The 27,637-nt window shown below is 41.9% G+C and overlaps 1 protein-coding gene across 1 annotated transcript; it reads right to left on the minus strand.

Annotated features, from left to right (window-relative positions):
* Positions 1–27,591, minus strand: LOC119724891. Its single transcript, XM_038196191.1, has 33 exons — positions 27,285–27,591; positions 26,426–26,684; positions 25,319–25,363; positions 24,897–24,944; positions 24,536–24,645; positions 24,231–24,298; positions 23,627–23,817; positions 22,480–23,199; positions 21,763–21,882; positions 20,968–21,198; positions 20,097–20,274; positions 19,313–19,440; positions 18,531–18,794; positions 17,627–17,755; positions 17,112–17,468; positions 15,937–16,056; positions 14,945–15,286; positions 14,242–14,340; positions 13,827–13,946; positions 13,316–13,663; positions 12,483–12,687; positions 11,519–11,778; positions 10,788–10,933; positions 9,509–9,668; positions 8,819–8,938; positions 7,799–8,140; positions 6,391–6,489; positions 5,298–5,417; positions 4,448–4,795; positions 3,112–3,310; positions 1,718–1,980; positions 875–1,017; positions 1–417 (listed from the first exon to the last, which is right to left on the minus strand). The coding sequence occupies exons 1-33, from the start codon at positions 27,309–27,311 to the stop codon at positions 247–249; spliced, it is 6,480 nt and encodes a 2,159-aa protein (XP_038052119.1). The 5' UTR covers positions 27,312–27,591; the 3' UTR covers positions 1–246.
* Between the last annotated feature and the right edge of the window lie 46 nt (positions 27,592–27,637).

Genomic DNA, 27,637 nt, shown 5'->3' on the forward strand with positions numbered 1-27,637 from the left:
GGTGAGAGTGAAACACAACTTGCACGTATACACAAGTGACACTGTTTTCGGTATCATTTGTCATAAACTGCATAAATTCGTATTCATTATCAATCACTGTTTTGGGCCAGATGAAGAGTATGGCTGGATTGCTATAGTTCCTGTACTGATTCGTTATTTGAGAGAGAGGCGCTCATTAGTTTTTAAGTTACACAAAAAGAATTAGAAGGGGGACTTTCTATTTTGATTGAGTGTACATACAGCATGTTATTCTCCGTCTGACGCGATTGTGCGTCTGATGAAATCAATATATTGAGATATCCTTGTGTAAACAGCAGGAGTTTGGAACCCTCTGCAAACCGTTACCGTGCTCGTGAGTCCGACTAAATTCCAACGTCCGTTTGAGCCCCGGCATATCAATGGGCCACCACTGTCTCCCTGTGTAAGGAATCAATGGCAGTATGTTAAACAGAGTCTATAGACGCTTTGCAAGGCAGCCATCTTGGTGTGCAACGCTTAGCTTCAAAGGGATACTGCAGCACACCGCGGTACCTTGTTCGGACAAGTGGTGGCGCTCCACACTTTGGGACGCTCTTCAGGTTAAAGATGTTTACTCGCGCTCACATCAAAACGGCGCATTTGTAAAGTTTTGGCACTTTGTTTCTTCACTTTTCAGTGCGATTGAATACATTTTAGTTTTTGGGATGTACGAACAAATACCTTAAAATCCGCATTTTTTTTCTCATCTCAAAAAAAAGTGGGGAGATGATTCAAAAGCCCATCTAGCTCCCTGAGATTTACGGCCCTGCTAGTCAGTGTCTGGTACCAAGACGTTCACGTGAAAAGCAACGTCGAGACTGGCACACTCTTGGAATCTGTTACTTGTGATGCTTACCCTACACGTTGAATTTCCACCGTCGACTCCCGCACAAATCTGACTGGAGGACAAAAACAGGAACCTTTTGATATCGTAACTCAGGCACTGCTCCAGTGGAATCAGTGGTACCCGCGCCTCCTTCAGAACCGGCGAAGTGGTGTCTTTGTGAAAAGAGATACATAAGGAACCAGTCAAAAAATGTGTACATTTCCAGAAAGAAAGATTGTGATTCGTTGATTATTTGTAAACTTTGCGGGTATAACAGTAGTTACTTGTATTGTAAAGTAATTGGTTAAAACTGGACGTAGTGCTTTAGTTACCAAGATTCTTTAAATGCACCTTTATACTTCTTATCAATCTGTGATGATAATTAAAGGAAAAGATTTTTTTCCTAATATGCAGTCTCAATAGTAATTAGAATTACTGGCAGTTTGTATAATAACTAGTATTTCTTCTACTAAAGCACTGTAGATCTATCTGCTTTAAGAGGCATTAGCTCATCCTTATGAATAATAATCATAGCACTCCTAATATTTCCATTTGGTTTAGACTTTCATCATTAATTCATATTCAGAGAGCTTGCGAAAAAACACACACACAATTAGCTCCCTGCATGGGGTGGGACTCGAACCCTCGACCTCCTTCTTACTAGTGCAGACGTCGTACCACTCGACCACCGAGCGTACCACTCGACCACCGAGCGTACCACTCGACCACCGAGCGTACCACTCGACCACCGGGCTTGGCAAGCTGGTTCGAGTCTGTCATCATGAGCAGTGCGTACAGCAACCAAGCACTGTTTTACTGGATTGGATTCAGATATCTAACAATGGTACTGAACAAGTTTGGATGGAAACATACCAAGTGCTTCGTCGGTTTTGCCCCAGCCAACGACATGGCAGGTGTCGTATTTCTCCTCCTCATTCCCTTCGTACTCGAGGCAAGCTGGGCGGATGGTGTCGGTGAACTGTACCGGTGTGTCGAGCTTGAGGAGCGCGATGTCGTCGTGGTAGTTAGACCCTTTCCAGCCAGGGTGGCTGATCCTTTTGACAACCTGTCGGACGTGGGGGTACATTGGGGGACGCTCATGTGTAGAAATGCCGAATACTAAATAACTCTGACCGCTATCGGGTAAAAAAAGAAAAAAGATAATCGATGTTTAAAATCTGAGGAGATTCCTGGGTCGTTCAGCCACAGTAAACACATACGTGTCAATCACAAGTCACAAGGACATGCTTTGTGTGCTTTCTTATGCAACTCGGTGGAGCTCGTCCCTATATACCTGGGTCCCTTAAGGTAGCGCATGTGTAAACAATGTCAGGGATACTGTGAATCATTAACAACATCAATTCAACTTGTGAACAATATGCCAGCCCCAAGTCAATCACTAGTCAACCATTATGTCACCTACAAGGCAACTGACTGGTCAATCACAACTTCTCAAGTCAATCATAAGTCAATTAACGTCACCATGAGTCAATCACAAGTCAACCACAAGTCAACTATACACCACAAGTCTCAAAGTTAATCACAAATTAACCGTTATCCGACCACAAGTCAGCCACAATAACAGCGCAATTCAACCAAAAGTTAATCACAAGTCAACCAAAAGTCAATCACAAGTCAACCATAAGTCGACCCCAAGTCGACCATAAGTCACCAGCACGTCCACCCTAAGTAAACGACAATAACACCACAACTCAACCAAAAGTCAATCACAATCAACTATAAGTCGACCACAAGTCAACCATAAGTCGACCACAAGTCCACCATAAGTCAACCGCAAAAACACCACCACTCAACCAGAAGTCAAACACAAGTCAACCAAAAGTTAATAACAAGTCAACCATAAGTCGACCACAAGTCAACCATAAGTCAACCACAATAACACCACAACTCAACCAAATGTCAATTACAAGTCAACCAAAAGTCCATCACAAGTCAACCATAAGTCAACCACAAGTCACCTCCAATTCAACCACAATTCAATCTCAAGTCAATTAGGAGTCAACTTCAAGTGAATCAGAAGCGAACCACAGGTTAATCATAAACAATCACAATTCAACCACATATACTAACCTCAAGGCAACAACAAGTTAACCATAAGTCAACAATAAGTCAACCACAAGTCATCTCCAATTCAATCACAAGTCAATTTGAAGTCAATCAGAAACCAACCTCAAGTCAATCAGGGTGAAAGGTAACAGGGTGAAAGGTAAAGGAATGAACAATATTGAACAAAGAGAAACGCTTACTCGCAGTGCGCGGCCGTTATGGCCCACTGTGGTTTGATCAGGACGGCCCCGCAGCCATGAAAGCCGTTCAGGTACCGGAACGAAGCAATCCAGGGCCAGTTGGCGATGTGAGTTTCGACCCCGTCAATGATCCGACTGTAGGGGTTCAAGAACGGGGAGGCTGCGGGGCGAGTGCCACATTCACCTGTCTGCAGAATATCTGAGAAAAAAAGTGTAAACAGGTCCAATCCGGGCACAATGCAGTGCGCCACAAAGAGTTTGCCGTGGAGAGTCCATTTTTTCAAGTTTACGGTCGACAAAACATGGCCCATTGGAACGAGTGTCAGTAGACAACTTGAACTAATTGTCATTGATTGGGGCATAGCGTTCTGTTGCCTTACAAAAAAAACCACAAACAGATACTTGAATCATACGCTTACGAAACGTCATGACCGGAAAAACTAACAATTTCAAATGTCCCGCGCTGCGAATTTGTCTACCATCTCCCAAAATGCACTGGGAAAAATAAACTCTCTGTGGCAAACTCTTGGTGGCGCACTGAATTGTGAATAGCCCGAATTAAAGAGGTTCATTACAAACAGAGGGTAGCAATTGCCTAGCCGAATTGGATAAGGCAATTGTTATAATTATTTAGTGAGAGCTCTGACGGACAATAAATCAGTCGACCAGCAGGGACACAGTTAGTCACAATGGCAATAGGCAAATGGTAAAACAAATCTTAACATCTCCACCTCATATATTGATTTTTATTATTACTGGTTTTCAAACAACCAGGGCTGTTCAGCTCCGAAAAAAATAAAGACAAATTACGTTACATAGAGAAGGCAAGAAAAATTCAGAGATTTTAAGATTCTTAGCTAAACCTAAAAAGATATTATGTGAGAATCCAATGACAAGCCAAAGCATGCCAGGCTGCCATGCACTTTCTCAATCCAACAGTGCAAACGGCACATAGACCTGTTGCACAACGGCCATTTTGGAGGGAACTGCATTTGTTCTACTCGGGATACCCAATTAAAATACAAAAAGATCGTGGTCTACTGATTAGGCCAAAAAAAAAAAAACCAGTTCTGCTTCCGATTACATGGCATTCGAAAATAGGGTAGGCCTAGGTAGGTAGGGAATTTTTTTTTTGCCATTTTTTTTGTACGATCTTATGGAGGCATCTGCATGTAGTCAAGGGTAAGAGGTATAAAGTGATGACTTTGGGTGTTTTTTTCTCATTTTTCCAATAAAAAAAATTAGGGTAGGGGCTGTCAGAATAGGGTAGGTAGGGAAACCGGAAGCAGAACTGTTTTTTTTTTGGCCTAAGTGCATTGCTAGAGCTGTGTTATACCTCTATCATCGTAGTTACAACCTTCTGGTGTCGACAATACACCTCTGTCAGGATACACACCGCACTGCAGTGCGGTAGCGCCATCTTCCAATCCGATGCACTCTAAAGCTTCCAGGCAAAATGAGGCGCAGACTCTACGTTGAGCACCAAACTGAGGACACTCCGGGAAGAACGACATACACAGAGCAAGTCTCTCACTCTCGGTGCAGTTGGTCGTGAGTTGAGGCAGGTATTCGGTGATGGAGTCGTTAGCTTGTTGATGAGATACCACGAAGTCATTCGGGAAGAACGTCATGTTGTAAGGTAAGACGGCTGAGCACACAGCATTCGCGATCTCCACGCAGTAATCTGCAAATAATCAACCATTTTGTATTAAATCTCAGATCTTAGCAGTTCGTTGAACCTCTGTATTTTACTTCATGAAGTGTATTTACTCGAAATATAAACAAAGCTAGAGTGCAAATCTTACATTGCTGGAGTCGAGGTGTATCTTCCAATATAATTAATCACTTTCTTCCATAGGATTGTGAACATTAAAGTTACATCACTTGTCGCATACCCATTGGTTAATAAGATATAGGCCTAGCCTTACATAGACCTCTCCATGTACATATAGAAAGCCTGATAATGCTACAAAAGGTGTTTATATCTCATTCTTTGACAACCGTTTTAAAGAGACAGTGAGATTTTTACCTTATCTACAGTTAAACTTGTCCGGTAGATAAAAATCCAAAAACTAAACATCATCCAATATAAAACACAAAGATATGTCTCTTGGATGGCTGTAAGGGTGGAACCAGATAAGTCTGGACTAAGTGAATTTTACAAAAGCAAATCGTAAAGAACTCACTGTCGTAGCAATCAAGTCCCTCATCCGAAAAGTCTGCACATTCCACCACGCCGTTGCATTGTGCGTCTGCAGGACTCACGCATATACCATTGCCACATTCGTGCTCTTCGGCAATGCATTCTGTATATTAGGTATGACAAAAAAAAATTCAAAGTTTGGGAGGAATGTCAATCATAAAACCTCGGCATCATGGGCTTCTAAAAAAATTAAATTCGTCTAGACAGTCTGATTTGCGGAGTGGTACTTTCTAGATCCGTGGTCCCTTTCTCTACAGGGTGAGTAACAAAAAAGAAACCCAAATGTCGGGACTATTGTTTTAGTGAAGTTCTGCATGTAGCACTTTCAAAATCTAGGATATGAAAGCCCAATTCATAAGCTTTCTTTTAGTACAAGAATCATTCAAATCACTCATGTACTTTTCAAGTTACAGAATCTTAAACACAACCACCGTTTTAAAGTTCTGTCCACGGTTCACAATGTGTGCGTTCTTTCAGCAAAGTGAAAATATTTCACACACATCCCTATGTGATTTTTTTTTCGTTTTGCTGAAAGAACACTTACCTTTTTGTGATCCGTGGACAGAACTCTAAAACGGTGGTTGTTTTTAAATTACGTAACTTAAAAATTACATGAGAGATTTGAATGATTCTTGTACTAAAAGAAAGCTTATAATGAATTGAGCTTCCATATCCAAGATTTTAAAAGTGCTACATGCAAATCTTCACCTAAAACAATGGTTCCGACATTAGGGTTTCGTTTTTTTTTACTCGCCCTGTATGGTCAGTGAGTCAGTAAGTGAGTCAGGCTGTCAATGGTATTGGTACAAGGTGGACTATAGGCCATGTCATATGACGTCATATCTATGTACAACTGGCAGGAAACCCCAAAATGTAAGCATCTTTTGCGTGTCATTCCACATTTAACAGTTAATGTCACCACTTTACACCGATCACATTTGGAGAGATACACCAGCAGCGAAGAAGAGAACAGTTTGCTGAAATTTGGCATCACGATACCATTTTATCCAGTTTGATAAAAAAAAATGTCACATGGGACAGGCCGGCCCTCTCTAAGGCAAGCAAAATGATCTTACCGCAATCTTTCTCGTCATCACCGTTGGGGCACTGCGAAACACGGTCGCACCTCTCGTTGTTCAGGTAGATATATGGGTGAGCTTCGCAGTTGAGGTAATCTGTGATCATTTGCACAGCGTGACATAAGTTGATATTTGTCTTGTCAAGCAAAGAAAGCCTCACAAACTCACTCCAACTTTGGTCACTGTTCACATGAACTGAAATCCATCATGCACAAATCTCTCACATACACACACCCGCATGTTCACACCGTCGATCGTGGACGTCCTGTTGTCCCTCTTTTGTTTGTACTCTAACTTTTTAGGAAGACTGCCGTAGGTTTTGTACACGACCTCAATCGTGGACGTATGCTGGGAATCGTGGACAATATTGTTTTCTGTTCTTGTCTGGTATTTTTTTGTCCACGGTTTGAAAAGATGAACACGCCCACATTTGTTTATGGTGTTAATCAGAGTTTTCTATTGTTCCTCTTCCCTTTTCCTTTGTTTGTACTTTTTTTTGCAACAGCTCTCATTGGGTTTTCTTATCGAGGTCGTCCTCGATTTGGTTCCTGTCCTCAATTCATTGACGATGTTACACGTGAGTGTCCTCGATTTACACCATAAACCTACTCACCAGCACACCCAGATCTGCCAACAATGCTCACAATTTCACAGTCTCCATTACTACACTGCAAAACTGCAGTGTTAATTTAACACCAATCGGTATCTATATAGGTCAACACCAGTAAAATTTAACACCAGATGGTCCTATATAGAAACCAAATGGTGTAAATTTAACACTGCAATTTTTGCAGTGTATAGGAATCACACCCTTTCCTACTCATCATCCTTTGTTGTCCGCACATCCAAATTGTGGAACTCTCTGCCACAATCGTGCCTCCCATCATCCAACAAACCCCAGTCTTTCAAGAGCTTCATCAAAAAGCTCGATCTAGTCATATCAGTCTCCTTCCTTTGTCAATAGTCCTTTTGGACCGTGTGCTCTTCTAAACATTATCTACTAACTTAATGATAATAATAGTGCGTATTTATTAAGCGCACGTATCCAACAGGACTGGTGCTCAAGGCGCTACATCATTATGAACGCTGCTCACTGGGCCCATGAAACATTCCAAATATCATCTCAGCTCCCTGGGGAGTACAGCTCGATGCAGCCTGTTAGGCGCAAGGAAGCTAATTCAATCACAATAACCATCTCTGTCCTCACAGTACTCCTGGGTGGAGAGAAGCAATGAGTGACAAAGTGCCTTGCCCAAGGGCACACGCACCATTACCCCAGGCTGGACTCGAACCCACAACCTGCAGAATTACCCGCAGACCACGAATCCAATGCCCTTAACCACGAGGCCACAGCACTCCACGAGTGCTCCACGACTTAAACATGAGTGATAGAAATTAAACTTACCATCACTGGTAACGGCTTGGATACCCAGATGAAAATCTGATGGGGAAGCTGGGAAATAAAAGATCCACAAGCGATCATATCTAAAGCCCAAGTGCCCTCTATCGTGAGGTCCGTCTCTCAAAATCCCCTCGACGGTCTCGGAAAGGGGCTCCCATCCGTAGCCAAAAGAGACGGAAGAGGCAGCCGAAAGGTGGTAGTCTATTATGTGAATGGCTATATGGGCGTTGTCTGGCGCCCTGACGTACCACACGCATTGCTGTAGGTTGAACCTCAACGGTGGTGCTGAGTAGATGGAGAAGGTCGAGTTGAAGCTGGCTTGTATGGAGCTGGTCGTATTGCACCCTTCGAAACAAGAGACAAACTCTAAGGGTATGAGGCTTAACAAGTGTTCAGTTATTGTAAGGTTGAGCAAAGAAATTGGCTGGAACGGGGTTTGAACCTGCTACCTCCGGATTGCTGTTCATGAAGACATTGACTAACTTGGGAACCGCCAACATAGGGTCAGATAGCTACAGTTGGTAGAGCACCGGAACGGCAATCTGGAGGTCGCAGGTTCAAACCCCTGGCAGTCAATTTCTTTGTCCAACCTTAAAATACTTATAATGCACCTATCCCTATGTGGTGGTTTCTTAAGTTCAAAGATTTCAATCAATCACTGGAGAGTCAGCGACAAAACTGGGAGGCAGTTGCATTTTTGTTTTTACAAGGCCTTTACCTTCTCCGTCGTCCTGTTGTGAAAATGGAACTGTACGAAATACCGACTCACTGATTGTATTGCGAATGCCTTTTAATGATGAACAGGTCATGTGTGAGGTAGAGTCCATATAAGGTCAAAGAGACCAGGTTTCATAGGAGTCCAAATTTCATATGACACCGTTACTTTAGCCCAGATTGACGCAATGCCTGATCAGGAATGGGTCTCGGTAAATCGCTTTTCCATTACCAACTTTAACGGTATAAAGAAATGGAGATTATTGAAGCAGGTAAACTTTATTTGAAGAAAAAAAACCACAAATCTACCATCACACTCAGCCTCGTCCAGACCGTCCGGACAATCTCTGAATTCGTTGCACTGCTTGTCTTCACCGATGCACACAGAATTTCCACACTGGAACTCGTCCGGCGAACAATCGTCACTGTCTGCAGTAACAGAATTCTAGGAGTTTATTAGGTGTTTTTAGGCCAATTATTACAGTGAACATTTCTTCTGAAAACATTTCAACTAGACATTAGTGATTGGCTTTAAACTAGTATAACTGGTGGTTTTAACAGGTTTTGGATTGGCTGAACCGATTAAAAAACCCAGTTATACCAGTTAAAATCCAGCGAAACAAGTTAAAAGAAAATTACTTATACCCCAATTGAAAATTGCAGTTCAGACCAGTGATTGGTTTTAACTGGTAAAAGTTGAACCAATAAACTAGTTCAACTTGTACCAGTTAAAACAATCACTGGTCTCAACTGCAATTTTCAATTGGGGTATTAGTAATTTTACCGACCGAATAATCGTAATATTTTTACGTTTTAAATAGCGTTTTAAAATCTTCATGTCATAAAATTATGGTCCGCAAAAATTGCTGAATTGCAGAAAGAATCTAGGAAATTGTTCAGAATCCTGCAACACATAACCCAAGACAAATGGGCCTAATGTGGATACAAAATGTCCGCAGCTTTTCCCGTATTTTGTTCAGATGAGTTTAAGATGTTTACCTGATGCTATGGTGTGCCGGATGAAATCAATGTACTTGGAGACTCTGGTATACACCTCAGTTGTGTCCTCTCCACCACAAATGACTCCAGCGCTCGTAATTCCTACCAACTTCCAGCGTCCGTCAGCAGCTTGGCAGATGAGCGGTCCGCCGCTATCTCCCTGTGGCAAACCAATATCACACAGAGTTTCAAAGCCGAGGGAAAATAGAATGGTCCATGGATCACCGAGGGAGGCTAGTTTTACTTCACCACGAGATAAGGCATTCAATATTTGTTTTATAACACTTCACCCACAGATTCTGCTTCATTTTAATATTTTAAATTATTTAAATCTGAACGCAGTTGAAATAAACTTCAATTTCAATACAAAATTGGTGGAAAATGTATTTCTCTCTTAAAAACTACCCCTTCACGAAATGTTTGAACCCAAGTCTGCGGCGCGCTCTCTTGGGAATAATACGCGCTACGCACAACGCGCAACGCGCACACCAGCATGCATTTGCACACACCACGCCGTGGAAATATTACTTTGGTTGCTAATGGTATAGTACTTTGGTTGCTATGCGCATAAGTAATTTTGGAGGTGCTATTGTATTTATTAAACCGTCGGTTAACAATCATTATAGCTTAGTGTCGCCTATTTAAGGAGGTTTATGCAATTGGCCTGCACCAGGGCACTGGCTGCCGGGCCATGTTGCTGCATGACTCTTTGCCGCAGAATGTTTAAGTGAAAGTATCCAATTGATTAATAAGTGGGCCGCTAACCAGCTAATTAGGGACAAACATGTCATCTGTCTCCATTCTTGTAAATGAACTATCAGTGTGAGAAATTTCAACTTTCTAGGTGATCACACGGCGCAATGCAAGGCCGGACAGCGCAGAGATGGGGCACACTTATTCAGAGTAAACATTTTGTTGCATCTCCATCTGGCATTCTATGGGTGCTAACTCATGGCACTCGTTCTCGAAGTAGACAGCAAGACAGTAATCATAGTATCGCTACTAACAATGGATAATTATATAGCACTTTTAACTAATTTTCACCAGTTGACGCCGACGAAGCTGCGCACATAACATTAATGTGTAAAGTTTGCCAACAGGCTTTTAGAGGTATCCGTTTGGTCTGGCTTGCTTTGTACAGCTTAGTATCAACATTGATGCCGGTGCTATATAGCAAAGTGGAGCCAATACGGAATACTGTGTTATAGGGCCTACGGTACATTGGTTCGTCGGGCTTACGGAACAATAAATCGGCCCTGCCGGCGACCCACTTACTTACATGGCACGTTCCGTTGCGGTCTCTCGCCAAGCCGGCGCAGATCTGGTGAGTCGAGACGAACAGCCTGTTCTTGATCAAATTCTTGCACACCTCCGGTGTTACCAAAGGCACACGCCCCTCTTTCAACACTGGTGAAATGCTATAAGCTGTGATACAAACGGGGACAAATCACAATGGTTCGTTGTGACTAATCTCTTTGAAGCAGGGTACTTGGTTATCAACTGCCATAGTTTCGGACTAGCTCGCAAATATTGTGACCGGAGCCAACGAAATGAGGCGGAAGGATATTTTGTTCACTAGTCAGTTGTACATTTGCAGAAGAACAGGTGACTCTGCTTTTTTTTTATATTTAATCTCTTGGATTGACCTGAATATGGCAAACTATGAGTAATTTCATGACGGTACCCGCTGCTGTATATCAGATTCGAACCAGCCAACTGATCCCGCAAGCTCGGTGGTCGAGTGGTAAGACGTCTGCACTAGAAAGCAGGATGTTGTGGGTTCGAATCCCAACCGGGGTGATTTTTACTCACTTTCTTATACTTTCAGTATACAGAGTTTATAATGCGGTTGTGGAGGGCAAAACCTAATATTTACATTGATTTCCATTAAAGACATTTCAAAAGTAACTGGTACAAGTTTTGAAATGCTGGGTCACGTTTTCTAACAACATTTTATGTCGAGGAACTCTTAAGAATCGGGCCCAGGAGATTGAGAAAATGCAATCTTACGGTTGCCGTGTTCCGTGAGGCCCCAGCCAACGACATGACACTTGTCGTATTTTTCCTCTTCGTCTCCCTCGTACTCAAGACAAGCTGGGCGGATGGTGTCACTAAACTCTACAGGGGCAGCAAGCTTCACCAGCGCGATGTCGTCCATGATACTAGCCAGCGTGTATCTGGGGTGTGGGACCGTTTTGGCGATGCCGCGGACGTGGGGGTAGTTCGGCGGAAGCACTAGAGTCGAACTCCCGAACACCAGACTAGGCAATCTGCAATAAAGGATGTAATATGTTTCTTTTAACGGTTATTCATAAGCACCAAAGACAGTTTACAAATTCCTATTGGTCGAGAGCCCGTCACGTGGCCGGTCTTTAACGAGTGATAAAGCACCAACCAGAAGTGTTGAAGCCAGCCAACAACAAAGCTGGCCCCTGAACAGGGACAATACAATTCTGGTTTCGAAAATGTAATCTTCAAAGTTTGTTGGTTTCGATGAAGAAAACTAATTACATCATTTTCAATTGAATTCGTCTGATAGGAACAAAAACATGGCTGAATAAAAAGAATAAAAAATTGGAATAAAAAACAAATTGGAATAAACAGGGAACTTGTGTCTGCTTGATCGCGTGCCGGCCGCTAGCTCATACACCTTCAGCTCTGGTCATTATTAGCGTCAAGCCTCCGACACCAGTCTTAAACATCTTGTTTAAAACCAGCCAAACACGAAGAGGACGCATGGGTCAAATTGACCAGGAATTTGAATTTAAATTTTAGGCCTATACTTGGTCCTTTTCCAGGTCAAAAAAAGAAGACTTTTAGGGGGTAGCAAACTAAAATTGTTATTTGGACTCAGGAAGGTGTCATTTTGACCCGAAAAAGGACTGAGCAAATTTTGGTTCAGATTCCGGGTCAATCTGACCCTAGTTTAAAGTGAAGGCTGAGCCCTGGAAAGAGCCTAAAATTAGGTACTAACAATGGGACGCAATGTGCTGCTGTGAGTGCCCACTGCGTTGTAATCAGCGTTGCAGCGCATCCGTGGTATCCCCCGGGCCAGCGCATGGACGCAATCCACGGCCAGTTGGCGATGTGCGACTCGGCTCCGTTAATAATTCGACTATACGGATTGAGATCAGGAGAGGCAGCTGGCCGACGCCCACAGTCACCGATGCCCAAGATATCTAAAAGGAGGAATATACAGATAATGCATCAGGTGTTCCACGGAGTAAAGATATAAAAGTAAAAAAGTAAAGTCTGTCACGAGACACTGTGTACCATCATCTCCGGTTTCAGTAGTATGAAACAACTGAGAGTATTTCTATTCCCCCTGGATGGGATGCCAGTCCATCGCAGGTTACTCCCCAGCTAATATCGGTACCCATTGATACTCATGCGTGGAGAGAGGCAAGTGGGGTGAAGTGGCTTGCCCAAGGACACCACACATGACCAGCAGCTGGATTCGAACCCCTGACCCTCTGATCAGGAGTCACGAATCTAAGCGTTGAGTTTCCCCGGCACTTTCCGGAACCTTACAAACTCACAAAAGAGATTTGTCACATTGTGCAACCGTAAACTCCGTCTCAATTCTCAACACAAATGAATGCACTGATAAGCCTACATATAAACATACCAGTAATAATGTAATCAGAGTTGATAGGAGTTTATGCTAACTATGGTCATAAAGGTTACAATTAGGCACAGAATAGGACAGGATAACGAGAAACAGCTGATTAATATCTTGTTTTGTAGTGTAGTAAATTACATGTAACAGTGATTTTAACTTTGTAGAAAAAAACATTGGTAACATACCAGCATCGTCATACAAGCAACCATCAGAGGTTGACAAGACGCCATTGTCTGGGTAAACATCACATTGCAGGCCCATAAAGTTCGCACCCAAACCAAGACACTGCACTGCATCCGAGCACAACGATGCACACACCCTGCGTTCGGGACCGAAGCGCGGGCATTCGGGAAACATCGACATGCACAGGGCGAGCCTGTCGTCCGCTGAGCAGTTGGTCATGAACTGGTCGAGGCGTTCGGCTATGAGGTCCTCTGCGTTGCGTAGGGAGAGTACAAAGTCGTTCGGAAAGAATGTCATGTTGTAGGGCAGGACGGCTGCACACGGGTTGTCCTCAATAGCTGTGCAGTAACCTGAAAGTGTAAAAAGAATTAGCAATTTGGGATTAAGCCACGCCCCATATGGTGCTATGACCAATCACAGTTCGACATGCGTGCACGCGCGTACGACGCGCGCGCGGATCAAAACAAAAGGTTACAACATTTCAAGAAGCAGTTTTGATGGGTTAAATTGTACCCTCATAACACGCAGTTCCTTCATCCGAGTAATCCCGACATTCCGCCATTCCGTTGCAGTCAGCTTCGGCAGGACTCACGCAGATGCTATTCTGGCACTGATGCTCATCTGGCTGACACTCTGAGAAAAAAATAAACAAAACTTTTTTGGTATTTTGGAGGTCACCAAAACCTTGCATAATCCATTACGTAAAACGTATTAGTCACTTGATTTAGACCTGATTTTGCATGCTACAGATTTTCAGACACAGTTTTCAAAATGTATACAATGTTATTAAGAACGACCCTAGGGCCTATTGCTGCTAGGCGATCCAGTGTGCGAAGATGATTGAAACGAGCCTTGGGTTGAAATTAACATAATTTATCATCGAAATTGGGCGTCATCGCTATACCAACCAAAAGTTGAAACATCTCACCACAATTCATTTCGTCATCCCCGTTCGGGCACTGCAGAACACGGTCACAGGCCTCATCATGGAGATAGATATATGGGTACACCTCGCACTCAACATAATCTGTGGAGATGAATGAGAAACGAAGCTGTCAAACAAGCCTTACCAGAACTTCACCGGAAGAGAGAGAGAGAACAAAATCCTCTTTTTTTTTCATATGAGCACGCCTTGCATTTTTCAGTCTGATTAGTGTTTGGTTAACCGCAGTTTGCCTCCAACTTCAAGTGCTTTACACTCTAAAAAGTCCTGGGTCAGACTTGACACAGAAAACGGCCCTAACCCTTTTCCGGGTCAGAAATACTTCTGTGGGTCAAAATTACACTTTGTGACTCATTTTCCGGGTCATTTTGACCCGGAAAAGTGTCACTTTTAACCTGGAGAAGGGTCAGGCCCCACACGACCCGGCGAAGGGTCATATGTGGGGCCAGGGTCATGTGGCGCCTGATCCTTTTCCGGGTCAAAAATGACACTTTTCTCGGTAACAATTACACTTTGTGACTCATTTTTTGGGTCATATTGACCCGGAGAAATGTCATTTTGACCCGGAAAGTGTCATTTTGACCCGGAAAAGTGTCATTTTTGACCTGGAAAAGGGTCAGGCCCCACACGACCCTTTTCCGGGTCAAGTTTAATCCCGGGACTTTTAAGAGTGTAGGTAACAACTTACCACTCGGGCGTAATGCCTCAATGGCGAGATGGAATGAAGATGAAGCATTAACGTAATACCAAATACGGATGGAATCCCGCTTGAACAGTAAATGCCTAGGATCGAGTGGTCCTTCTCCAAAATCAGCCAGGGATTTTGGTAACCCCCCGTCATAGTATCCAAAAATAATCCTAGCGTTTGCCTCCAGTTGGTACTGCAGTATGTGGACGGCGATGTGTGAATCTGAGGGGCCGATGACGGACCAGAAGCAAGACGAATCGTCGTGGGTTCTCAGAGAAGCGGTTGAGAAAATTGAGAAGGATGAATTGTAAGCTGCAGTGATGTAGCTTGTGGTGTTACAACCTACAAAATGAAACAGTCAAAGAAAAATTACGATTTTGTTTAAATTTTGGGTGGTAAACTCTGGCATTGCAATATTTTAAGCCAGCAAAATAGATATATGCGACAGGCATCGAGATTAGGAGTTCATTTAAACACAAAAACTATGAGATTGAAATATAGTTTTTAATATACACTGAAAATTGCCTGGGTTAATTTTACCCAAGCAAGGGTGAAAACTGCAACTACTCAAACTGGGTTGTGCGTTACCCAATTGTTTGGGGTAGAATTTCCGTTAATTCAACCAAAACTTGACGTCATACAAGACCAAATTAAATTAGTCTTGTATGACCACAAGTTTTGGTTGAATGTAACAGAAATTCCAACCCAAACAATTGGGTAAAGGTTAACCCAATTTTGGGTAGTTACAGTTTAGTTGCGACCTTCAAAAATGAGAAAGTGATTGTTTTTTTCAATTGTAGTTAGCTGGTACACTATATTGTGCTTCATAAGACAAACAGAATACATTTGCAGTTGTGATAGACATTGGGATTAGAGACGAACTTAAAAAGAAACTTGTATGATGTAGAAACAGTAAAATTATTGTGTCCAATTGAAACTAGCTCTTTTCAATAAGAAAAAAAGTTGAAAAAAGTGTGTTTTTAACAGATTACCATCGCACTCTAGTTCGTCGCTTTCGTCTGCACACTCTGGAAAGAAGTTGCACTCTACATCTCCATCAAGACAGACCGAGTTTCCACATTCGAACTCATCAACGCCACAGTTTGGAGTTTCTTGGTAAAAAAAAAAAATAAGTATTTCATTAAAAAATGACAAGAAAATAGAGTCTGCCTTTATTTACTGACGTAGAGGTCAAAAAAAGGCTTTTACTCCCATCTATTATAACAACTTGCACCAAAATCTTCCACCAGATTTTGTATGGGTCTTTTGTATATGCTTCAGCAACTTTATTGCACGTACACTGCCTAAGATAAACCAAATTTCAAGACAGATTAAATAATTGTGTAACAGTACAGTGTTAGCTTTTCTAGGATTCAATGAGATTTTTTGTAATTTAAGGCAGCATTGTTAATGAAAATATATCAATCATAAATAAAAAAAAAAATAAGCAGTTTACTTCACAATATACATTTGGTAGTTGGTAACGTTTTGCAAAGCACCAATTCATGAATTTCTTTAGCTTAAAATGTAACTACATGTTTTCCCCATGTAAGGGGAGACCGAGTAGGAGCGTCGGCTTACTGTCTGACCTGCCTGCGGTGTTTTTATCTGCAGCACACATCGTCAATGGATCATGATTATTCAGCTTGTTCGATGTTTATTCATAAGAAAATAACAATGACGTCACATCATTGCTATCACTCAGTTATGTACATTAAGCATTTCAAAGAACGGCTTTCGTCGAGCTGCCACAGTAGCCTAGTGGATAGTGGAATGAACTATGGACTGCAAGATCTGTGGTTTGACCCTATGTCCATTTCCATCAATGTTTTTTGTTGGTTGGAATAAGTTTAATTATTAAGGGAAAACACTACGAGAACCTAAGTGTCTTCCATCCACACAGCGTGATAAATATTCATGTTTAAGGGTGCGTGATGTGATTGGTTAAAATAAGATGTATGCTGCAAAAAAAAATACGCGACCTGCCCATCCATGCCACTATTCTAACTTCTGTTTATGATTTCTTTGCATTTTAAATGGCTTTATAATAGCATGGAATCAACCAGAAACCTGAAACAATTTTATCGACGAATTTGGCTTCAGTTTCTAAATCCAGTTTCAGCATTTTCAAATCGCTAAAATCATTGATCAACACCCGATAAGCTACCTGAGCTAGGCACACTCGTTGCAGCTATCACAAATGCTTCTCTCTCCGCCATGGGATAGAACTTTCGATGCGAAACCCACATCGTATTTTCCTCCGAGAGAAGATCTGATATATCACCGCCTCGCACCCACGTAGCCACGAGACTCGAGGAATCACTAACATTCTCCCCGTTCCCGACACGCCAGACGTCCTTGATGCTGGGGTCTTGATTCGGGAAGAGCAAGCGAATCTTCCAGTTTTCGTCCGTGCGGATGACCCAAGTGACGGCAACATTCCTCGGGTAGTTGTCTGGATAACCCGGCGAAGTGATTTGAACAGTCTCGTTTGTGCCTACAGTGATGTTTTCCATCACACGTGCTGGGAAAAAATATTTTATAGGCGCATTAAAAAAAGTTACAAACTGCACACACATTCCGACTTTTCCCCACAAGGCATTGCGCAAAAAACCTCTCCGTTGCCTCTGGATGGCGCCCTGCATTGTGAATCGGAAATCTAGCTCAACCTGTAACACTTACATAGAAGTTGACAACCATCTCCCTCCAAACCATCCCTGCACACGCATTGGTACGAGGTTGAGAATTGGCGGCATCTCTCCGCAACCCCGCAAGGCTTGGAGTCGACACAACTGTGATTGGCGAAGTTATCTAAAACAAATAATACAAACAAGTCTTGTTGCCGGGATATCTAATGAGTTTTAAATGGTTTATAAAACCTGCCTATCTCCACAGGTTCACGAGATGCTGTAATCTTCAATCACTCAACGGTAAAAGTCACAATGCTAACGGTTTGGGAATCTTGCACGCTTATAAACTCCCCTCTTTTCAGTAAACTTCTTTATCTATAATGTTGCAAAACAAGGTTTTCCTCAAATCATTACGTGGACAGATCCAGTAATCCAGAAATCAAACAATGGTATGTAACTGCAAACCTACCTGTTCGTAAGGTTAAAAAACAACCCAAAAATGTACATGTATAGAGGGTGAGTAAACAAAGAAGGAAACCCAAATGGTATAGGAACTTTTTTTTTATTGTTTTACGGGAAACTGCTATTTCAATTGCATCGTTCGATGCAAATTACTTGAAGAAGAAACCGTAGAAGATTGGGTCTTTGTCTGCAAAGGAATTTGTGCTGTTTTAATCTGCAAATCGTCTATTTGGCGTGATTCTCTTCGAACATGAAAAGAATGATCGTCAACAAACACACTCAATGCAATGAAGTCTTAACAGGGTGAGTAAAAACAAAAGGAAACCCAAAATGGCAGTACTATTTTTTTAATAAAGTCCTGTATGTAACACTTTCAAAATCTAGGATATGAAAGCCAGATTAATAAGCTTTCTTTAGTATATCACAATCATTCAAATCACTTACTTTTCAATGTACTTTTCAAGTTACGGCCGCACCACAATGGTTATACTTACCATCGTAAAAATGAAGTCCAGCAATTTGAGTAAAGTCAACGTTTCCAACTGTCTTCAGGATCGCTGATGGAGAATCAAGCTCCAGACGAAGCAGATCATTGCTTGGTAACCAGCTGGTCCAGAACAAGTAGTTCTGGTAGAAGAAAACGTCAAACGGATGAACGTTTTGGTCCGAGAATTGTACGTGGAGGCGTCGGTCTTGCCCAGAAAGGTCGACCGACTCAAACGCGTCGTAGTAGGCGTCACACCAGTAGACTCGACCGCCTGAAAATAAAACAACAGAAAATGAACACGCAAAAAAAACTGATAACAGAAACCAAACTAGGTTAATTTAACACTTGTACCATTCAAATTTAATAGAAAGATAATTCAATTTGGCTCGACTGCTGAACTGAATGATAAAATCTGCCCCTATAAATTTCATGAAGGGTTTTAATCGTCCAAATTTTTGTTAATTCATCTCATTAGGAGATTGGGTTTGAATTCAAAAAGCAAGTGATCTTCCGTTTTCATTCATTTGAAATTTTTAGTCATTTGAATCGAATGAGTATTAATTTCGTTAGTGGCAAATTGAAACGTCACGATTAGATACGTTTCCAATCTCTTTGACTGTCTCAGATATAACTTTATATTCAGACCAATGAAGTACAGTGTCCAAGCACATGATACAATAATGTCACAATTCAAAACCCTACACATTCTCTTGGGTCAACGGTAATTCCACAGGGCCAGATTAGCCGAGTATCGATTATAACTATCCGAGATATCCAAAGTCTACATACCTTGTTGATCAATGGTTAGGCCGTTGGGCCAATATAGTCCAGTATCGACTAGTACAATTCGAGATGTGCCGTTGGTGCTTACACGTTGTATCTTCGGCAACGTGCCCCAGTCTGTCCAATACAGGTTACTGATCAAAGGAATCATGAAACAGTTTTGAAAACTTATTTTGTGAAAATTTTAACACTCTAAGTATATCCAGGGAATCCTGAACGTTATATTTTTCTCAGTTGATGGTTTTGATAAAGGACAATAGGGTCCACGATTGGGTGATTCGTAATCGTCTACAAAACGTATGGAATCTCCTGCCCAAAGTTATAATGCATTCAGCTGATGATTTTAAACAATAGGGGGCAATATAATGGGGTCCACGATTTGGTGAAGGTCCATGGTTCAAAATCATGTACAATACTAATAAATCATTGTCATTTTGACAAAGAAAGATGTCAATTGACTCGTAACACGTACTGCCGACCCAGAAGAGCGTCGGGTCGAAACTGACCCAGATTGAGTGACCCGGAAGATTTAATCGGTGTACGTACCTGTGCACGGTGTCGACCAGAATTGTGTCAGTTTGACAGAAATCATTGTCATTTTGACTTACGAAGGTGTCAATTGACTCGTAACACTGTCGACCCAGAAAAGTGTCGGGTCAAACTTGACCCAGATTGAGTGACCCCGAAGATTTAAGGTGTCAATTGACTCTAAACACTGTCGACCAAGAAGAGTGTCGGGTCAAACCTGACCCAGATTGAGTGACCCGGAAGCTTTTATGAGTGTATGTACCTGTGCACGGTGTCGACAATAATGGCTCTAGGTTGAACAAAGTCGGCGGTTTCGTCTGCCAGATTCAATACCACAGAGCGCTCCATGCCCTCAAAGGTAGCTCGCTCAATCAAATCGCTACCTCTGTCGGTCCAAAACATCACTCGATGCTCAGTGTCCAGACACAATCCATCAGGAACTTCAAAATAATATCAATTGGGTATTTATAAAGTGCATCTATACACCAGAATTGGTGCTTAAGTTAAGCTACAGTTTCCCCTGTTAATGAAACATTACTGACTATCCCAGCTCTTCTTATTTTTTTAACTGGGTAGCCCATTCAGTGGAATCCACTGATCTCCCATGGGTCCTTGTAGAGAGAAGACAATGTGAAGAAATTAAAGTTTCAGAGGTGGGAGGAAAAGCCCAGAAGAGTATTCTGAGGAAAACCCACGGAATCAGGTAGGGACTGAAAACTCAATCCACAATATATTCCCCCCGGGCGGAATTCGAACCCGGGCCACAGCGGTGGAAGGCGAGGGAAGTGCCGCTACACCAACCTGACTCCCCCACACCAACCTGAGCTCCCTGGGAGAACACAGCTCGATGTTGCCATTTTAAGCTAAGGTCCATCATTTGCAGCTATCCAAAAAGTAACTGACGAAATTATTTTTGAAAAGCACACTTAGTTTAAAGATAGTAATGGGACTAAACTCCCTGTAAAATTATTCTTTCTGGCAAGCTGTCATTTTGAAGAAAACAATGAACGAAGGTCACTTCCAACGAAAAGTTATTTCCTACTTTAGCCTGTTTTGTGGTGTATTATTTTCTAACATCCCGTTTTGTGACAATTTGCACAATGTAATATTAACTGTGTAATCAAAGTGCTTACTCTGGAGATTAGTTATGAGGTCGTTCGCGCTAGTCCCGTCCAATCGTGAACGAGAAATGCTCATCTTCAAATTATCTGTCCAGTACACCATGCCGTCCGCTGGGTCATAGTCGACGGCAACGGCTCTTCCTAGTTCCCTGTCTAGTCCGGGGATGGCGGTGAAGTCGAAGGTGTCTGCAGGCGCGACATAGATCCGAGGACCATCGGCAACTAAGACCAGGTTGTAAGGATCTGGGGGAAAAGAAAAAGAGAGGGAAGTTGAAATCAATTGCTTATGTTACTTGACTTTTTGGATGCTGCTTCAAATTCATTCTTGAATGACTTGAAGTTGAAGCATGTACATGGTAACCCTTTGTTGAGTGACTGAGCTCTAGAATAAAGTCCGATTTACTTATTTTATTTATTACTTTTAAATTTTTCTGTCAAAAAAAAAATCATATTTCACAAGTTCCTCATTCTAACAGCAAAGAATGTCGTAAGTAGCGCTTAAGTCTGGGTTGAACTATTGACTCTGAAAATCCTAGCCAAACCTCAGCCCCCTGACAAGAACCACGTGTTTGTGTAATACAATGTAATACAACAAGGTAGTCAATCATCCTGTTAACAAGACTAGTAGACTGGTCAGCCATCTGACCACTATTACACTCCTAAATAATGATAGATAGCACATCCGGGTAAGTGTGGATTTGGAAAATAAGGAGGGTCCATTGTGTTACGGCTGGATATCAATTTTGTATGGGATTGCAGCAACGGTACGGCACGCCAGTAGCAACAATTGGATTATACACGACTTACTACTTCGGTACTCGCACTGAAGGCCAACAAAATCGCTCAGGCATTCACACACAAAACCGTCCAATGTCGAGTTGCAGATCCCTCCATTCTTGCACGTGTCATTGCTGGCACACGGATCCTCTGCCAAGAAAATAAGGATTTGCGTTATTGGAAGGAGTTATCACTTGACTACCACAATCAAATTATATTTGGCCTTTGTGTCTAGCACGCAACTGCTTCAAATAGCGGTGCGTCATAAATGTAGCTGCTATTGTACGACTTTGATTTCCTACTTATTTTGCTGAAGTATGAGAGGACCCAATAAAATACCATATTCACAAAATGTCAAGGGCCATATCACGTTGATTTCCATCGAAAATAATGTTTCCAAAAAATGATAAACACAGGCATACTGAATAACTCCGCTGTGTGATAGTACCCTGAAATCAAGTCCGGGTTGCTTAATAACTCCGACATTTTTTCGGTCACAAAGTTTCACATTTCACAAGTTCTTCATTCAAATATAGCTGAATAACATCGTGCGTGTCCCTTTAAAGCAGGCTGAACTATTCAGCCTGAAAATCTTAGCCAAACACCAGCCCCTCGAACAAGAACCACATCACTATGCAATCATCGTATTTAATTTCACTGGAAAATAATTGTCAGTTTTAGGGCCTTGAGGATTTTGGTTTCTCAGTTTTTAAAAACAAAATGACAGCAGAGAAAAAAAATATATACCTGGGGGTACTGGAGTTGATTCTATGGATGGACTTGTGGAGGAAAATGTCGCATTCGGTGCTTCGTTTGTGGTGGGTTCAGCTTGGGGAGTTGTTATCGTTGGAATCAGTTGATCGAATGGTGTGCTGGATCGATCAATCGGTGGACCAGTAGTTGAAGCACTTGGCAGCTTAGTTGAGCTTGCTGGTGGATCCGTTGGTGAATCAGTTGATTTGACAGTCGGTGGATCAGATGGTGGATTAGTTGGTGGATCAACTGGTGGATCAGTTGGCGGATCAACCGGTGGATCAGTTGGCGGATCAACCGGTGGAGCAGTTGGTGGATCAACTGGTGGAGCAGTTGGTGGATCAACTGGTGGATCAGTTGGTGGATCAACTGGTGGATCAGTTGGTGGATCAACTGGTGGATCAGTTGGCGGATCAACTGGTGGATCAGTTGGTGGATCAACTGGTGGATCAGTTGGTGGATCAACTGGTGGATCAGTTGGTGGATCAACTGGTGGATCAGTTGGTGGATCAACTGGTGGTTCAGTTGGTGGATCAACTGGTGGATCAGTTGGCGCAGCAGTTGGTGCCTCAGATGCTGCTGCAGTCGGTGGATCAGTTTGTGGAGCAGTTTGTGGAACCATTGGTGCAGAAGTTTGTGGATCCGTAGGTTGTGGATTCACGGTTATTGGAGACCCACCATCAATCGGTTCATCGGGTGGTGGATCGATAGTGGCTGCAACAGTGTCCAAATTATGAAGTCACACACATTAACACGCTTGAAAACTGGATCATCTTATGCCTTTTATGGGTCAATTAATAATGTAGGCGTACAAATTTAAGTTATAGAAAATGTTGAACTTACTTAACATCACCACAATATAATGAAAGACCAAGTGACAAATCAGTTTTTGTACATGCAGTTGGAAACAACTAATTTGCACTCGTTTTGAGTATATATCTCACTTTAAGTCTCAAGAAGACAGGTACACACATATATTATGTGAGTGAAAAGTTGACTCCTATAGCAACTTCAATTTCGTAAGCGCGTCCAAAGGTCAGTTTCTCAAAAGTAGTAAACTTCAGTTGTGTTGGGGAGGGTTGTTGTTGTTGTTGTTGTTTTTGTTTTTGTTGTTGTTGTTGTTGTTTTTTAATTTTCTCACCGGAATTGACGATATTTCGAATGATATCAAGCCCTGCACAGCACCCAGGTTGATCTATTGCATTTCTGATGATCTCTTCGACATCGTCAACAAACAATCGCAGGATCGCATTCAGGTCAGATGGAACCTCCGGAACGTCAATCAATGCCTCCCGGAACCTCAACCTCAGAGCCGCAAGAACGCTCCCTTCACTAATGTTTTTGGAAACACAATCAAATCAAGGTATCAAAACAAACCAGGCCACTTGATCGTCATGCACGGATAAACAGATCTCATTGTTTGTTAATTCGGGTACATTGGGATGAATTTGCCCAGGCACTTGGTACGTTCACCAACCCTGCAAGTCTGAGTGTGTTGAACTTGAAACTTGGTAGGTATAGACCAGGATGTTTTATAGAAAAAAAATGAGGTCATCGTTACGTGCAGTAGGTCTATATGCGCGTGAGCGTGACACCAGCGCAGTAAAAACTTCTAAATTCTGGTCATTTCCAGAAACTATTATCATTTCCAGAAACTGATTAATTAGGGATCATTAACTGACAAATAAAAACAACTTGAATCGCCTATTTCGATGATACTTCTTTAACTTTGATTGTGATCTAACCTGAAGCCGATGATTTGATTTTGTGAGTAGACCGCCATCACACCACTGTTTCTCAGGAGCGAGTCAACCTGATCAGACAACAATATAAAAGCATTATAAAATGTTTAACATCACTATCATTAGAACCACGGATACTTAAAATATTTTTAAACATTTCAAGAAGTTATGAAAGTGGCGTGTGCATCTCAGGAATGCCGAATTGTCAACATTGACGACGTGTATCAGAAATCATGCGATAGGTTCGATCTTTGGACTTATTCTAATAAGGCCACACCAAAGACTCCATATAAACCTATGTGTCTTACCCATGTTGCCACTGTGTTTTCTAGCTCTTGGTATTCCGCGGAAGTTGGATCATTGTATTCACTTCGGAAATCCCTATCAATCGTCAGTATCATATCTATTGACACTTGTCCTACAAAAAAGGAAAAAGGTACCTTTTTACAAGACAACGTTTCACAATGGTGTAGTAGGCCTAATTTATAGCAATTAATCATCTGCAAGGAATTTAAGTTTTGTCAACGACTGGAAAATGAAAAAGGAAAAAATACTGTTCTAAAACCTAAAGTGGATTATGCCAATGAAGTGTTGTACGTATTATTGTTATTTTAGATGCTTCTTTGTGGACCGCGTATAGGCTTTAAGAAGAAGCGTATGCACTCATACCTGATAAGGGCGTTCTTCCAGTCCCACTACCAACAGACGTTGATCCAACTTAAAAAAAAAATGATAAAAAGATAGTCAGGTGCAAATCAATCTTATAAATTACCATTAATAATAATTTTGAATAATGAATTACTGTCTTTGAGATTTAAACTCCCGGTTTAAACACTTCTCAGCTGTGCGTTAACAGCGGTTTAAAACCACCAACGTGACGGTTTATGAATGATTGTCTGTGTTTGTCACACAATACAGTACAATTTTAACGCTAATTTTGACTGTAACAAAAGGAGAAAAAGTCTATATCATCTTCTATAAATAACGACTACTTCATCAAGTAAGCTTGTGGCTGTTGAGGCAAATTTGTGTTTTATAAAAGTCGGAGTGACATTTGGGAAACGAAACAGATTAGGAAACAGGTCATGTACCTGTACGAGGTGTTGCCGTGCTGCTGTAGTCTGCAGCCTGCAAACCTATTCACAAGAAAATCACAATGAAGATATAATTGAAGGAGTGTGTTGGATAAAGATTCGAAACTATTAATCAAAAAATAATTAATGGCCAATGATGATGTTTGGGCCATAAACCTTTTATTTTATGGCTAATTGTGACGACATTATTTTTTTTAAGACTGGCAATTATATCGTCATTCTAAATAATTGTATCATTTTTCCTGCCTTTTCAGCTCGCAAATTTCAAATCCTCACTTTTGAATTCAATAATGATGCACTCCAATGGATACAAGAAAAATTACATGTAATAAATTGCAATTCTTTTTGCCATCAATATTTCGACTTTGCTTCAAATAGGCAGAGATTATGTTGCCATAATAACACTTGTAATGTTCAGTTAGTATAGGTCAGGTGTTGAAAGATATACAATAATATGCCTTATAGATCTGATGAAAAACACAATTTCGGAAATACTGCTGACTAAAAACGTTTGATTTGAAATTTGACCCATTTCTCCATTCAGCACTAACAGAATGATAGACCGCCCGTGTCCTTGTTAGTTTCGATTCCTGTTTGAACTGATATTTACATATCATCAGGCACGCACAGACTTACCTAAAAAACTTGGAGTCTCTTTTCAATTCAGAGGAATTGAGTTCAAATAATTTGACCCCTCTCTCTATTCAGCAGAATAGATCCAAGGGCGGATCCAGAACACAATTTTGGGGGGGGCCAAAAAAAATTTTGGTCCCCCCCCAATAAAGTGGGTCTAAAAATTACGGCGTGGGGTTCGGGGCCCGTGAGGGCCCCGAAAATTTTTTGGATTCTAGATGCTCTGTGGTGCGATCTGAGGCAATTTCTGACCACTTTAACCAATTTTTTTGAGGAAAAGTTGGTGGTGTACTCATTGCCTGCCTTTATTGCGATGTCACATTAAAAAAAAAAAAATTGGTTTCGTTTTGGGGGGGGGCCATGGCCCCCTTTGGCCCCCCCCCCTGGATCCGCCCTTGAATAGATCAGCCATGTCCTTGTTAGTTTCGATTTATGTTGATATCTAAATATCATAGGCACCACAGACTTTACCTGAAAAGTACAGTGCCACAAAGATTCCAAGGCCAACAAGCAGAATAACAGCCAAGGCAGCGAAGAATGCCATTGTCATGCAGATACTGCGCCCAACCTTGCGATCGGGAATCGGCAGCAGGTCGCCACGAAATGCTGGCCGGTCTCTGGAACCGTAGGACGGCAGGGCGTTCCTGGTGCCGGCACCCCCGCCGGGCCTTCGGTACTGGTAGAATGGATCCAGTTCCTCGTCCGGACTGAAGCCATTGTTTCGGTATCCCTGTTGAAATGTTGAGAATGAAATTAAAGTGCTTACTGTCAAAAGTTGGCACCGTGTTGGATGTAGCCAGTCATTCAAAATACACGTAGGCCTATAGCCCCATAAATGTGGCCAATAAATGGACTACCTCCGTAAATAAAGGCCACACTTTATTTCTTGACTCAAATGATTAAAATCTCATATGTATTTAGATGCGTGCGTGTGCCAAGCTGTAATTCTCATCCAGCAAAAGCTTCCATTGTCATTCCATGCAGGGGGAGGGCATTTGCCCCCACCCATCCATATTTTTCCAGGCAAACAAAAGTGCCCCTCTCACGGTCATAAATGTGCCTCCTCGAGATGAAAACAAAAATGCCCCTCAAACGCAAACATGAAAGATTTATGATCGCGCTTAAAATTGTCTCCTCTTTTGTAATGCAAATGTCCCTAAAAACACAGTACCCCTCGTGCATTAACAAGATTGCGAACCATTGACACTTTGGCTACGTACTAATCTTGTTACAATTCAAATGTACACTGGAGTCCACTCCGTACTCAGTTCGATTGACACCAAAGGAATTTGTGTACTGGCTTCTCCTGGCTTAATCTTGAATTACTTACCCGTTGAAGAGCTGTGTTCGACGTCATTTCCTTTAACAAATCACGTGCGAGAAGACAGCTTCTAGCTATCTACATCTGTCTCGATTTTTGGACAGTCTGCGCGCGGTTGCAAAACTTTCTCATAATATTCACATGTAATGAACTCGCTATATACGGCGAGCGCATATCATGTCGCCACGACTAACCAATGGCGCTTAACTTTATTCGTGGCCTGGTTATCACAATCAAGGATACAGTTTTGTGTAGAATCAGGAGGATTTGGATGAACTACTGAACTCGGGATGAATAGAACTAATACTCCATGCAGAATGTGTCACTCAACCGTGGAGAAAGTACGTGTCAAAGCTCTGCGA

Source organism: Patiria miniata, unplaced genomic scaffold (assembly GCF_015706575.1).
Source record: "Patiria miniata isolate m_02_andy unplaced genomic scaffold, ASM1570657v1 HiC_scaffold_18, whole genome shotgun sequence".
NCBI lineage: Eukaryota > Metazoa > Echinodermata > Asteroidea > Valvatida > Asterinidae > Patiria > Patiria miniata.